The 17134-nt window shown below is 17.8% G+C and overlaps 1 protein-coding gene across 1 annotated transcript; it reads right to left on the reverse strand.

Moving 5' to 3' along the window:
* Window positions 1–219: 219 nt before the first annotated feature.
* On the reverse strand, window positions 220–16568 carry PRELSG_0605300 (conserved Plasmodium membrane protein, unknown function; the record flags this gene model as incomplete). The annotated part of the gene is made up of 5 exons (XM_028675504.1): window positions 220–463; window positions 581–1010; window positions 1225–10569; window positions 10748–16100; window positions 16368–16568. The coding sequence occupies 5 exons, from the start codon at window positions 16566–16568 to the stop codon at window positions 220–222; spliced, it is 15573 nt and encodes a 5190-aa protein (XP_028532086.1).
* Between the last annotated feature and the right edge of the window lie 566 nt (window positions 16569–17134).

Genomic DNA, 17134 nt, shown 5'->3' on the forward strand with positions numbered 1-17134 from the left:
TTTATAATTAATAAAAAAAAAAAAGATATACTTAAAAAATTAAGTAAATCACAATTTTAAAATAGAAAAAGAATTATATTAAAATTTAACCATTAATCCAATATTAATTATCAATATATATATTTTTTTTTTTAAGTCAAGGAAATAACAAAATAATTTCATCATAATTTTAAGATATATATATGCAATTTGCGTATGTATTAACAAAAAGATTTAATTTTAATTATCATGAGAATATCTGCATAAACACTCAAAAATGTTTAAACTAGAATGAAAATCATCAAAATTTAATTTAAAAGTAATGTTATTAGGTGCCATTTTTTTAAAATCTTTATTTTTTATTTTTTTATTTTGTGTATTTTCTTGTCTATTTTTATCTTTTGGTTTTTTTTTTATATTAGATACATTATTTTTTAATCTTCCTGATCTAAATAATGATATAACTGAAAAACATTTAAAAAATCTGATAAAAAAAAGAAAGAAATACATGTATGTATATATATAATAAAAAATTATAATTGTATATATATTCTTAAAAAATAAATATTATAAATTTGTTTTATATATATTTTTTTTATACTTTTTTAAAAAGGAAAACATATCAGTGAGAATATTATGAAACCTTAAACTTCTATTTACTTTTACTGTATCCTTTTTACTATTAATCTTTTTTTCTTTATTTGACTTTACTTCATAATTTATGTTTTTACATAAAGGCAAGTAAATATTATTGAAACTTTTTTGAATTTTTGAAAAAGACTGAAAAAATTTCTTCGGATTATAATAAGCACTTTCTACAATATTCATATTATTTTTAATAGTAATTTTGACTGATATAATATAATTAGAATTCCTATTATTTATATTAATAATCTCATTTCTTTTTGTTAATGCTAATTCCGAATTTAAGAAATATATTATATTTTTATTTTCTATTAAATTATTAGATAAGCTGCTTTTATTATAAATAGAAGTAGAAATGCTATTATTTTCTTCATATGTCAAGTTATCTGCACATCAAAAATACAAAATATATATATATATATTAAGTTATATATTAAATTGTTAAAAGTTCTAAATCTCTTCTTAAAGAAATATTTATTTAAAAAAAAAAAAATAAATAAAATAAAATTATAAACCATATCTATAAGTTTATATAAATTAATATATATATATATATATATATATATATATATATGATTTTATTTGTTCTTTTTATTTTACCCAAATTAATAGTATAGTTAGAAAAAGTATTTTTTGATCTACTTTTTTTTACAAACTTGCTTCCTTTTCTCTTATAGTAACTATTTAATCCAAAACTATGATTAATTGTATGAATAGTAATATCAATGCTCTTTAAATCACACTTTCTAAATAAAAAAACTATTTTATTTTCTTGAATATAAAAAAATAATTCTTTTGTATAAACAAAATAATGCATTTTTTTTGGAGCACACGCATACATAAAATCTTGATAAGACAAAAAATATTTAAATGGTTCTTTTAAAAGAATATATTTATTTATAATTTGATTAATTTTTATATAACTAATAATATTCATATGATTGATATTATTTTTATTTAGGAAATCTAGGTAATTTTTGTTACTCTGATAATATACTAACTTTATACAACATCTCAAAAAATTCTGAAATAAATTATTCATTGTTAAAAGAAATAAAAGTGAAAATACAATATGCCCAAATAAGAAAATATTTATAATATTCAATATATTTAAGAAAAAATTAAAAAGAAAAGAAAATTTTCTCTTTTTCTTTAAATTAGCCTTTAATTTTTTTATGAAAATTTTATTTTTTCCTGACAAATCCTTTTTATTCTTCTTCATTTTATACAATACATTATGCCAAATAAACTTTACAATATTAATATATATACTTATATAATAGTAAAATAATTTTGTAATATTAAAATTATTATATTCTTCTATATTATTGAAAACAAATATTTGTTTTCTTTCATATTTTTTATTAAAAACCAAAAACACATTGTCAACATTATTAATATTTATTTTTTCAATCAAATTAATTAATGACTGCAAAATTAAGGTAATAGAAAAAAGTAGGGATAATATCAATTGAATGAATAAAACATATAATCCAATTAAAATTCTCTTTCCTTTTATACATATATATCGAATATTTGATGTACACTTTTGAATAGCAGAAGGGAAGCACTTTTTTTTTGTTTTTGTTATTTCTTTCTTACTAAAAACCCTATTAATATTATCATTATTTTTTTTGTTGTTATTAACTTCTCTATTTAACAATAGTAAATTTTTTTTATTATTAAAAAGTAAAGAATTAATAGAAGCATTATCATCTATAACTAAGTTTTCTAATTCTCTGTTCTTTATGTTATTTTTGTAAAAATAACTTAAATTGTTAAAACTTCCTTCTTCTTCTCTCTTTGTTGCATTACAACTTTTGCTTTTCTTTATATTATTAAAATAACACTCTTCATTAAAAAAATTATTTTGATATGAATTATGATCATTTAAAATATGCATAATATATTTTCTATTGTTTATTATATCTTCCTTTTCTTCAGTAAATGAACTTTCATTTGACTCATTTAGTAGATTTATAAGATCATTTTTTTCGTATTCTTTAGAAATTTGAATATGTCCTATTTTATTTTTATTTGTTTTTGTTTGATTATTATAGTCTTTTTTAATAGTTGAATTATCATTAATAATGTAAAAAAATTCATTAAATGCTTTTTTTATATGAGCAATTAAAGAAGTAGGGCTACCAATTATGTTAAAAGAAATCAAAAGATTAGAAATATTAACTATTGTTTGATTATAATAAAAATTCTGAAGAAAATTTATTAGAAGATGATAATTTGTAAATATGTGTATATTAGATAAACTTTTTAAAAAAATATTACAATTTGATATATCACCTAATTTATTATATGCACTAATATATTCTTTATAAAACAAATCATTAACACGATTATTTAATTCTTTTTTATATTCTGATTGAAAATTTAATAAAATATTTATGTTATCGATACTAATGTATTGCAAATAAACATACTTATTAACTTCATTTTTTTCTAAATTCTCCTTTACTTTCTGTTTTTCATCATTCTCTTTTTTTCTTAAGTCTTCTTCTATAAATTCTTCCATTTCCTCCCACTCTTTTTCTTCCCTTTCTTTCTCTTCTTTTCTTTCTATGTTTTCAAATGAATCAAAAGAAGAATAATAGTTTTTCTTTATATCACTTATGCTTTTTTTATTTCTATTTTTATTACTTTCACTTTTAGTGCTATCAGAATCATTTTCTACATTTTCCTTTTCTGTTTTTTTTTTGTTATAAAAAGTTTTATAAAAATAGAACAAAATAGTTATTGAATTAATATCAGCATTAATTACTATTGGTTTAATACTTAATAAAAAATATTTAAAAAAAAGGGTTTCACACTTTCTTATATATTGAAAATTACATATTAAAAATTCTGCGTTTTCCAATACATCACTTTCATTTGGTTTGTTATTCGTGTTGCTAGCTATTGATGAGACAGATGAATTAACACTTTTTAAATCATATTTTTTATCAATAAATAAATTTCTTTTTACCTGTAATTCATTGATTAACATTCTTAAATGATTATTTTTTAAATTTATATCGTCATTTGTATATAAAATCGCATAAGCACTTAAATATTTATATATAGTATAACATAAAATATTACTTATTTTTATATCTACGTTATAATAATCTATATTCTCTATATATTCTTTCTTAAATAATAAATCATTTAGTTCAAAAGAAATCATATAATCTGACGAATGTTCGAATAAGTTTATTTTAATACCGCATAACAATAATTGCAAGTTAGTTATAAATTTTATTGACATATTTTCTTTTCTACTTCCTTTTTTATCACAATAATTTTTAAAAATTTTTGGATCTACTTCTTCACTATCTAAATAATGATGAAGAATATTGTTTTCCTCATTATTTTTTATATTCTCTTGGCTATATATGCTATTTTCCTTATTCGATAAATAATTTCTAATCAATGTATTTAATTCATCACTTCTACTACTTCTTTTTAAAAAAATAGGATATATTTTTGTTAGATCTTTTAACTTTTTCCTATTCTTTTTAATTTTCTTAAAAATATAATCACTAAGCTTTCTTTTAATTTTTTTTTTACTTTTTTTTCTATTAAAGAAATACGATTCACTGCAATTTTCATCACTATTTTTATAGTATTTCTTAGAATAAATTTTACTATTTTCGTTTATGCATGCATTTGATTCGTTGTTCGAACTTGTATTATCATCACTTGAATTTTTATTAACACTTAAAAAACCTTCGTTTATATTTTCATCATAATTCAATTTTTTTTTAAACTTTACATTAAAAAGGTAATCATACCCTTTAACAGTATTATTTTCGTTTAACAATAATGAATCATTTTTTTCTTTAGTTACATTATTATCATTAAAGTTATTTTTGTATTTTTTCGAGTAACTTTTTCTACTTTTTGATAAAGATCTTTTTGGTGCAGATTTATTTTCTTCTTTTTTTAAAAAAATTTTATTTAATTTTATTTTTTTATTATCTTTTTCTAAATCCTTGAAACTGATACTTTTTTTTTTTTCTTTATGAGAAATATTTTTAGTAAATCCTTTTTTTTTTTTTTTTTTTTTTAAATTTTCCGATTCTTTTTCCTTATTATTTATATCTATATTTTTTAAAATAAAAAATGAACGAAAACGAAAATAACTGCTTTTCTTTTTTTTCTTTTTTCTTTTCTTCTTCTTAAAATATATTATATTAAAACGATTTTTATTTAATAGAAGTACTTTACTATTTAAATTATCCTTTTTTAATTTAATATACTTTTTTTGTTTTAATTCATTAAATTCATTATTATTATAAAAATTTATTTTATGTAATTTTTTTTGTGTTTTAAACTTATTGGAATCTTTAGCAGATAAAAATGGAACTATAGATTTTTCTTCATTTTCTTTATTCATTTCTTCTAAGCAAAATACTCTCTTTCCATTTTCAATTTTTGTTAAAACATTAATTCTTTTATTGTTATTTAAAATTATATTATTATGTTCTTTCACAATATTTAAATTACAAGAAAAAATATATATTTCATTTTTTTTAAAAATTAAAAAACATTTTATAACTTTTGGTTTGGACACATCTGACCATCCAAATATTTCTTTATCAAAAGGTTTTAACAAATTCACAATTTTTTTCTTAGTTTTTCTTTGATAAAATATTAGATAATAATTAGTTTTATTATAAATTATAGTATCAGGATTGTTTTCAATAGATACATTTATTTCAATATTAGTGTTTCTATTCATTGCTATATTAATTTCAGTTATAACACTTTCTTCTTTATATTCATAGTAATATTCTTGATATTCTTTCACCAAATCATTTTTATTTTCCTCATTTTTTCTTTCCTCTTCATATTCCATTAAATCTTTAATATTTTTTTCTATATCAAATAATTTATTATAATCCTTTCTTTCATTTGTTTCCTTTTTTCTTTTTCCTTCTTCATTTTCCATGAGTATTATAAAAGAATTTAATTCATCCAATTTGCTATTTTCTTTTTCATTATTTATATTTCCATCATTCTTTTCTTTGATATCATTTAAATTACTTATATTTACCTTTTCATTTTCATTAAAATCAATTATAAAATTTTCAGAAATTTTTTCATTAGTTTTTTCAATAGTATCTTTAGTGCAAAAATTCATATCTCCAATTAAAGATTTTTCATTATTTAAAATATACTTATCATTGGGATTAATTTCATTAATTGAAATTCTTTCATTATTAAGAGCACTTTTTTCATTAGAATTTTTGTCAACTGAAATTCCATAATTGAAATAAGTTTCATCAATTACATTACTTTCATAAAATGAATTATTCTCAATTTTATAAGAATCTCCTTTCCTTACTTTGCTTATTTTAGCTGAACTTTCTGAATTATTAAAAATTTCAGTTTTTTCATTATTTTTAATTTTTTTTTCTATTTTATTAATAGTTTTATGAAAAATTTTAAAATTGCCAACTTTTTCAATTTCCACAGGACTAGTATAAAATAAATTAAAAAAATCTTCATTATTTTTTATATAATCATTTGAATTTTCTTCGTTTAGAAGTGAACTTCTAGATTTAATTATTTTCTTTTTTAAATAATCATTAAATAAATTCATTATATCATTTTCATTGTTTGTAAATTCATAGCACCCTTTTCTATCAATAAAATTAACATTATTCATGCATTCATTAATATCTGCATATGAAAATTTTAAAAAGCATTTATTTGTATTTATTGGGTGATAATAAAATGACTCATAAGGTTTAATAGATATTATATTCAATGGTTCTTTGGGAATTTCATGATTTAAATTTGAATACTCTTTTTTTTTCTTGTAAAATTTGTTTTTCTCATCTTTTTTTAAAAACTCGTCTTTTTCAACTTCAATTTTTTTTTCTTTAATGACTTTTTCTTTAGATTTGTTCTTTTTTTCATTTGATTCATCTGTATCACTTATAATATTAATTTTTTTCATTTTTTTATCAGAATAGAAATTTTTCTTATATAAATTATATAAGGAAATAGAATTATTATAATCAATATTTTTTTTTTCTTTTTTAATAATTTTAAATTCTTTACTAACTTCTTGGACATATAGAGTTCGGTTAGTATTATTAATAATAGTATATCTATTATTTAATGTTATAGTTTTCGTATTATATATTTTTCCATTTAAAGTAATATTCATAGATAAAAAGATATTCTCCTTCTTATTTTTACTTGTTAATATAATTTTCTTATTTATGCATACTTCATTTATTTTTATTTTTTTTGACACAAATATTTGATTGTTATAAAAAATCTCAAAAACCACTTTGCTATTATCAATATCACCAAAGAACATACCTGCTTTTTTTTTAATTTTTTGTGAATTTCCGTTTGATTTTACTATAAGATCTTTATCTAAATTATTTTGAAAATGAAATAATGAATAAATTAATAATTGTAACACATTGCTATCTATTACGTGCTTAAAGTTATTTTCCTTGTAGGTGTTCAGAAAATCTGTTTTTTTTCTTAATGTTAAATTCAGAAAAAAAAATTTAGGAATTTCTTTACATAATTGTTCATAGTCCTTGGATTCCAAATAAATGTATTTTTTATTGTTATATTTTGAATTTTTTTTTAACAAATTCAATTTATATTTTTTCTTTTTATATATAATATTATTTTTATTATCATTAATATACCCGATATGCATTTTAACTCTGAATGATTTATCAAGTGCATTAGTAAATTGATGCAACTGAATTTTTTTTGAAAAAAAATTAAAAACGTAATTTTTATTGTTAAAAACATAAAAAAAATTTATATAACTTGGTATGGTATCTAAATATTTAATAGATTTGGGCATGATCGTTTCTCTTTTAATTCTTTTTATTTTCTTAGGTAAATTATTTAAATAGTAATTTTGACAGTATCCAATTTTTATTTCTTCATACATAAAATTGTGTATTTCAAATATATAATCTATATATACACCAAATGAGTAAATTTTATTCACTTCTAAATTTTTTTGTTCACATATTATTGTATTACTATAATTGCTTTGTTTTTTTGCTGTGAATATATATTTTTTTTTTTTTCTAGTTTCATCTGATTTTATGTAATTTACTTTAGCATTTCTTTTTTCATCTGAATTGTATAAGTAAAAAGATTCATTACTAAACATATTCTTCCCAGAATAACTTTTACTTGTATCATATTTTACCAAGCTAGTTAATGTATGACTCTTTTTATTATGATATATACTATTTAAATATTTTTCATTTATACATAATTTATCATAAGAAATAATAGATTTATTCATACTTCCATGATAATTATAATTATTTAAAACTGTTAAATTGTTATTATTATTCACTTCATAGTTCTTTTTTTCTATTTCCTTCTCCTTTCCTATATTTGTTTTATATTCATCCTCATTCTCATTCCTACTTTCATTTTCATTGTAATTCCCAAAGTTATCTTCATTTTTTTCTCCCTTTTTTTCTAATTCTTCCTTCATATACCTATTATGTTTGTCATAGAAAATAATTTTCAAAGTTTTCAACTTCATCGTTTGAGCATATATATTATATTTTAAAAAATCAAATGAATGTCTATATATAATTTCTTTTAAACTAGAATTATTCAGCAACTTTTTAGCACCATTTTTCATTAAAAAATTAAAAATTTCAAAATAGCTTTTTTTATTTTCATACTTACTTATATAAAAATCATAAAATTCCTTTTTAATTATATAAATATAATTTATATTTTTAATATTTTTGTTACTTTTTTCACTTATATATTTTTCTAATCTCTTTAAAATTTTATTTTTTTTTATTTTATCACTTTCATTTATTTTATTTAAATTTACTGATTTCATAATTTGACCATATCTTAAATCATTTTCGCCTTTGTAATTTGAAATATTCGATAAATTTATTTGACTATTTCGGAAATTTAATTCATAATGTTTTAATTTTAAATTGTTAGAAGAAATGCTCTTAAACTCATTAAATGAATAATTATATTTTTTGCTTTTACTGAAATTTTGTATTTCTTTTACTGTAGTATTCCTATTTGTATAATCAAAAGAAAAACTTTCACTTTTTTTTTTTTTTTTCTTGAATACACTAATATCATTATTGTTAATATAATAATTGGTACTAGTATAATTGTTTACTGTGTTAAAATTATTGTAATTAATTTTTCCATTGCAGTTATTTTTTAAGTTACATTTATTTTCATTACATTCTTCAATGTTATTTTTTCTATTTAAGTAATCAAATAAAATTATTATTGGAACAAAAGAAATAAGTGGTAAGAAATATTTTTCATTTGGTTTAATTGTTGTTATCCCATTATTATCAAGATTTTTAATATTTTCTATATTTTTAAAACTATTATGATTGCACTTTTTATTAAATAATTGAAAATAATATAAAACTGGATGAAATAATAAAACAAAATTACTATTAGTTGTGTTATTAATAAACAAATTAGAAGAAAAATATATAGACACAATTCCTTTTTCATCAATATTTGTTTGAATATATAATTTGATAAATGTTTTAAATGTTTTATTTTTTAATGAATACTCATTATACATATCAAAATTAAAATCATATTTTTTTATCATAATCCTTTTTTTTTCATTTCTCTTCTTTAATTCATAAACAATTGGAAGAAATCTTATTTCACAAGTATTCTTATTTTTTTCTATATCAACAATTTCAAATACATAATTAAAAATTTTTATAATAACAACTACTTCACAAACTTCTCCATTTTCATCATTTAACAAGCCTCCATGCTCATTATTTTGTAATTCATAAAAAATATATTTATTTTTATTTTTGTTATTCGAGCTATTTTTTTGAATTTTATTTCTTAATGATTGTTTTAATCTAACATTAATTGACAATCCAGTGTAATTGTAAATTTTTGAAGTAATCTGAGAAAAAGACAATTTTTCTTTTTTTTTTATTATAAAGCTATTTATTTTGAAATTACATTTTCTTCTATTGTTAATTATATTCATTTTTTTATATGATGGAGAAAACAAATATAAATTTTTATCCAGAAAAGAATTTATTAAACCTATTAAAATATTTTTATTTTTATTAGTATATAAAATATTAATATATGATGTTTCTAATTTTAAATTAAGTATGTTAATTTTTTTTTTATTATTCTCAAATGTTAAATATATCTCCATTTTTTCTAGTAAAGTATCATATAATATCTTATAGTTATCATAAATATCTATGTGTAAATGAAAGTTTAAAAAATTATAAATACTCCTATCTTTTTGAAGAAGCAATTTTAAATTAAATATACTAACTACAATAAGAGGCATATTTCTATTGCTGTTTCCATCATAAAAATTGAAACGAATATCATCTAAGAAATATTCAAGTAAAAAGTCTGTTTTATTATATAAATAATATAATATGTCTCTGATTATATTACTGTCATTATTTTTATCTTCCATTTTGTTACAACAACTCAAAAAATAAGAAAAAGTATTATAACAAATAATTGCATTCTTTAAAATTTCATTTGAAAAATTTAAAATAATCGGATCATTATAAAAACTAATAATCTCCTTTGTATCAATAAAATTTTTTAAGTTAAAATTATTTTCTCCGTAATATGAATTTTTTGATATAGCCGTAAAAAAAGTATTTAATGAAGATAATTTTTTATCATAATTACTAACACTTAAATTTTCATAAGTACTACTGTTTTCCTCGTTTTCTATAACTTCGTAATTTATTTTTCTTTTTATATTTATTTGAAATCTTAAATCGTTTATTATAGTTTCATTACTTTTATTCTTTCCATTAAAATTAAGTACACAAATATAAAATTTTTTATTTTTTTTGTGTTTATGTATATTTAAACAAGGCATAATTAATTTACTTCCTAAATTTCTAACTTGTACAGATTTAACACTTTCATCATTACCTACAAAAAATAAAAATATATATATATAATAAAATAGAATAAAATGTGGTAGAATAATGAAATATATAAAATATTATCAAAAATAATTATAAATTTTTTTTAAATGAAAGTTGTTAAAATATATATATCTCATTCTTTCAAAAAAACATATATATATATGTATATTTCTTTATTTTACTATTTAATGATTTATAAGAACAAGAAAAATGGAATTCCAAAACTGGTAGAAATGAAATATATGAATTATTTTTTAAATTATCATAATAAGTGTATTGTGCAATTGATAAATCATAAATTGGTGTATAAATTCGATTATTCTGTATAAAAAAATTATAATTATATTTTACATTATTAAGATTAAATCCTTCATTAGTTTTATTATTATATGCAAAATCAGAAATTTCCTTTATTTTTTCAAATTTTCTACTCAATTTATTAAACCATTTAAATAAATGAATAAAATATAAATAATCTATAATTAATTGAGAATTTATCATATGAAATTCAAAACTTTTGGTATTTTCATTTTTTTCCTTATTTTCTTTTTCATCGTCTTCTTCATCTTCTTTTTCACTTCCTTCTTCCTCATCATCATTTGCATCTTCTTCTCTGCCTCTATTATTTTGAATTATTGATGAGGATAAACTATTCATAAGAAAACACGATGTATTAAAGTTGCTATTGCTTTTTATTAAATTGTTTAAACAAGATAAATTGTTAGTGGCATTATGATTATGTGTATTAAAATTATCTTCTGAGTATGTTTTATTATTTAAAAGGGAAATTTTATTCTCTGTATTAAAATATTTTGTATTATTTAGATTACCATCACATTCATATTTATTCATATTATAATAAACAGTATCATTTTTATCTAATTTCTCATTTTCTTTTATAAAAATTTTATTATGTAATTTATTTTTCATTAAATTTCTTTTTTTTTTTAAATTATATTCTTCTTTTTCGTTTTCATTTTTTCTAATTAATTTTTCATTATTATATGCAATATTATTTTGATTATCACTTGAATTAATATTAAAACATTTATTGTTTGAACTATTATCATTATTGTTATCATCACAATTATTGTTGGTATTATTTTTTATATTATTACAATTTATTTTATCACTATATAGACTATACAAATTTCCATAATTATCTGACTTTATATAATTAATTTCATTAGATGTCTGATATTCAACATTATTATTTGAAAAATTATTTTTTTCTTTTGAATTCTTGTATATATTTTGATCATTTTGAGCACATGTAGAAATATTATTTGCTGAATTGTTTTTTGATGAAAAAGACAATAAAAAATTTCCATTTTTTACTAGTTTAAAAATACTATTATAAAAATATATACTGTTAACATTTGCATTTTTTCTTCTCTCATTTAATTTTGAATTTTTTTTGTTTAAATTATTTATGCAATTTTTTTTATCTATAAAAGGCAGAAAACTATTATAATTATCATTATAAGATAAGCAATTAAGAACATTAATTTTTTTCAGATTAAAAAGAAAATTATAAATTCTTGTTTCATAGAAGAAGTATATAAAAATATCTGAAAGATGAACAGATATCATACGATTATTTTGTTTATAATCATTAACATGTATCTTTATTTTGTTTAAGAAAAAAACGATTTCTTGCGTGTCTTCATTGTGATATTCCATATTATTAATATCTTTTTTTAAACTAAGTTCTTCATATTTATCACTTGAGTAAACATTTATTGAATTCTTCTTTTTTTCTTTTTTTTCTTCGTTAACTTCATTAATATGTACTTTGTATTTTTTTATATTTTCTCCTTCTATACTTATTTCTTCAGTTGAATTATTATTCATTTTTTTTTTATATTTTTTTTTATTTTCTTTATTATAATAGTTATTTGTATCATTTAATTTAAGATTTTCATTACCACTTACATTTTGTGTATTAATTTCCTTATTTGAGTTAATATTATCTAATTGATTTACAAATATACAAGAATTTTGTTTATTATTTAATTTATTATTTATTCTGAATTCATTATCTTTCGTTTCATTAAAAAAATCAGAATTATCATAAAAGTTATTCACTTCTTTATTTTCACAACAATTCTTGCTTTTTTTTTCTTCCTTTTCATTTTCATTTACTTCATTTTTTTCAATTTTCCTTTTAATTTCACTTTTATTATTTATCGTTGCATTATCTAATAAAATTTGGAGAGTTTTATAACTACGTATATCAATAGTATTTAAATTAAGATAATCAGTATTTTCTTTCTTCTTGAATTTTTCTAATATCTTATCTATATAGTGTTTATAATGATAGTAAAAGAAAATTATTTTAAAAATTATTTTATCATTTATAGTAAAGTTTAAATAATTCTTACTGCTGCTATGAATAAATGTTAATTTCTTATCGTTACTGTCCTTAAAATTATAAGTGATTTCATCAATATATATTTTCATTGGTTTTATTATGTACCTACTTGATTTATTTTTATGAAACAAAATATTTTGTATTTTTTTTTTTTTTCTATTTTTTAAAACAAAAATAGAGAATTCGAAATTCATTCTTTTCTGTTTAACTGTAGTTAAAATATCTTTATCTTTTTCATTATTAAATTTTTTCATAAATAGATTTTCTTTATATATGTTTATTTCCTCGTTCAGACACTCTTCTTTATTTAGGTTGCCATTGCAATCATTTTTTTCATTATTAAAAATGTTATTTTCATTATTATATATATTATATGTATCATTTGCAGTTTCTTGAAATTTAGTTGCATTATAAAAATTACTGAATTCATCTTCATTTTCTTTATTTAAATATAACTCTCTATTTATGTTATCTTGATTGCAACCGCATGTATTTTTTATGTTCTTATTTTCTTTTAAATTATTCACTTTTAAAAATTCTTGCTGATATTTTCTATATACTTTAGTTGATTCATCGTGTAAGCATATAGTATCTTTATAGATATTATATTTATTTATTTTCTTTGTATTATTATTTAAAACAGTATTCAAAGCATTTGTATCATATGTTCCCTTTATACTATCATTGTATAAATTTTTGTCACTATTCTTTAATGTATCTATATTAAAATTTTCATCTATATCATTTTTTAAACATAAAATAAGATTATCACTAGTAGCATTTAAATCATCAAAATCCTTTCCAATAAAATTATTGTGGTTATCTGTTTTCTCGTATTTTCTTTGTGCTTCATAACAATTTTTTAACATAAATAAATTATTTAAATGCGTATGCAAATAAGTTTTTGTAAAAAAAAAAGAATTTAATAACAAATTTTTAATGCATAATAATATAGAATATTTTTTATTTATAACTATATTAAAATAAATATTTTTAATAAAATCAAAATTTATGTCAATAAAATTTTTCTCTGATGCTATATATAATTCTTTACAGTATTTTTTTCCTAGTAAGTAATAATAATATATATTTTTAAAACGTTTAATTTTTTTTTCTAAATCTACCGTTTTATAATCATAATTTATGTTTAAAATGCTATATATTTCTTTTATACCTAAGGTAATTATAATAATTTGATTAGATTTAATATAAATTTTACTTTGAGAAGTTTCAAACTTTTTATATACTAAAACTGAAAGAGCTTTGTCTTTTAATAAATCATCCTGTTTATTATTCAAATTATTATCACTATAAAAATCCCAATTAAACGACCTTTCATTCAAAGCAAAGTTTAATTGTTTTTTTTCTTTAAATTTTACTTCATTTAACTTTAAATTATCATTCATGTATATACTGTTTGATTTATTTTTTATAGATGAATTATTTTTGAAACTAGAACTATTGCTCAAATAAGTGTTAAAAATATAATTTTTACCTTTTCTTTTATTTTTTTTAAAGTTCTCTTTTTTCTTTTCTTCATTTTTATGATTTTCGCTTGAATTGCTATGAAAAAATTCTAGTAGTGGATATCTTTTGTTTTTATGATGAAAGTATACATTTATATCATTTAGTAGTATATTGTACGCAAAATCATTATTAATATATGATTTTAAAATATATTCAAAATAATTCAAGTTCACTCGTATAATTTTATTCATTTTTTGTGAGTTATATATATTTAAATTCATTTTTTTTATCATAAATGTACAACTACAATTTACTGATATATCATCATTACATACAGAAGTTTTAGAGTCATTTTTATTTTTTTTTTCCGCATTTTCAAAAACATGTCTTTTTAGACTAGAAATAATTTGAAAACTATGTAAATATTCAAATTTTTCAATAAAATCTTTATCATATTTTTCTTTATTTTTTTTTTTAGTTAATTCTTGTTTATATATTAAAATATCATTAATTTCTGGAATATTTAGCCATTCTTCTACACTTAAACCATTTATAAAATAACTATATATAAAATAAAAATTTAAAAAGTCAAAAATATAATTTAGCTGCTTAAAAGACAACATAAAATTCAATTTATCTATTTTTATTTCAAAATTCATGTATTCATTCTCCCGAAAATTTATATTTTCTTCTAATATTTCAAATTTTTCAATAAAATTTTCATTCATACTACTTACTTTAAAATATACATTATTTTCATTAAATTCTCTTACATTTTTTTCATTATCCACATTTTTTCTCTCCTTTATTTTATCATTTAAAGAAACTAACTGTCCATTAATGCTATCATTTACATTATTCATAAAATTATTTGTATTTAAATATTTCTCTTTATCGCTATTATTTCTTTTATTATATGACTCATAAGTAAATTCTCTATTTTCTCTTTGTTTATTTTCTTTCTTTAAAAATATTTTTTGAAAAATATTTTTATCTTTTTTTACTTCTTTACATTGAAATAAATACTTATCACAATGTGAACACGTGATATCAAAATAATCATTTTTTTTAAAAATATATTTGGAATTTCTGTATGCATATTCAGTACAATTACTTAAGTAAATATTTGTATTGATCACGATAATAGGGATTTCTGAAATTATGTTTTTTTTTCTGTGCAAATTGAAACATATATTTCTTATTTTATTATATAATTCTTCTTCATTTATGTTTCTTTTATTTTTTATTTTTTTTTGCTCCTTTTTTATTACTTTATTTATTAAATATTTCGCCTTATCATCATTCATATAAAATATTATATCTAAAAAAGAAAATTCTTTGCTTATTTTATTAGCATCATTATTACTTTTTACACTACTTATATTTTTAATAAATAACCCTAAAATATATTTTTTTTTATCTGAACTCTCCAATAATATTTCTACATTTTCGATATCAATAGACATATTATTGTATACTTCATATAATAAATAATTTATTCCCTTATGTATTTTTTGATTTAAGTCATAAAAATTATTATTAATATCTTCTATTTTTAAATTATTTTTCTTAAATTCTTTAATTCCATATATTTCTTCTTCTATATTAAATTCGCTAAAATTTTTTTCTTTAATCACTATCACTACGTCACTAATTTTTAACGTTGCTTTTTGAAACAAATAGAACAACGGTATCTAAAAAATTATTAGAAAAAATATAAAAATTATATAAAAATATTATGTGAAAAAAAATTAAACAACATGCCAATATAAAATAAAATATAACAAATTTATCAATGATAAATCCAATAGAAATTAGAACTATAAAAAGATCTTTTACAATAAATTTATCCACTTTTTCATTTTTTTTTATTATTAAACTTAAATATTACAATTTTTAGATATTATTATTATTATCTCTTTTTATTTATTTATTTTATTTTATTTTATTTTTTTTCTTACATGTAAATCTAACGAACGAATGTAGCCATATTTTATTGTATATGGTAGATACAAAATATCAAAAAAGTTTTTTTTAATTTTAACATTTTGCAAATGTACTTTTCCCCTTAAAAGTGATGTTTGTAATTGTTTTTCTTCAATATTTTCGAAAAAAGATGACAATAAAAAATTAACTATGCTTTTGTATAATGCTTTTATCATTATTCATAGATATTAAAAAAAAAAAAAGAAATAAAAATAACATGAATTCTTTTTTCTTTTTTTCATTATTGTGTTAGACAAAATATTTTATTACGTTAATTTTTTAAATATAAAAATTTATATATATTTAATATTATAGCAAAAGAAAATATAAGCTATACTTCTTTTTCTTTTCTCTATATATTTTAATGAACAACGGTAAAAATTTAAAAGATATATATATACTAATATTAGTAAATATATGAAAGAATTAAAAAAAACTATTAAAAATTTATAAATGAAAACAAAATTATTTTAAATAATATTTAAAATATAATAATTAATTATGTATATGTATAATATCAAAATGAAAAATAGTAAAATTTTTCGGTACTCTTGTCATTTGCGAATTTTTTAAAAAATTATTTAGAATTTGTTTTAAAATTAAAGTTAAAAATAAGAATAAAAATTTTTAAATTATTTAAAATGAAATAATGAAATTTTTTAAATGCTAAAAAATTAACATTTTAACTATTAAGAAGTAATGAAAAAAAAAAAAATTTACAAAATCTTTTATTTATATGTGA

Source organism: Plasmodium relictum (assembly GCF_900005765.1).
Source record: "Plasmodium relictum strain SGS1 genome assembly, chromosome: 6".
Lineage (NCBI taxonomy): Eukaryota > Apicomplexa > Aconoidasida > Haemosporida > Plasmodiidae > Plasmodium > Plasmodium relictum.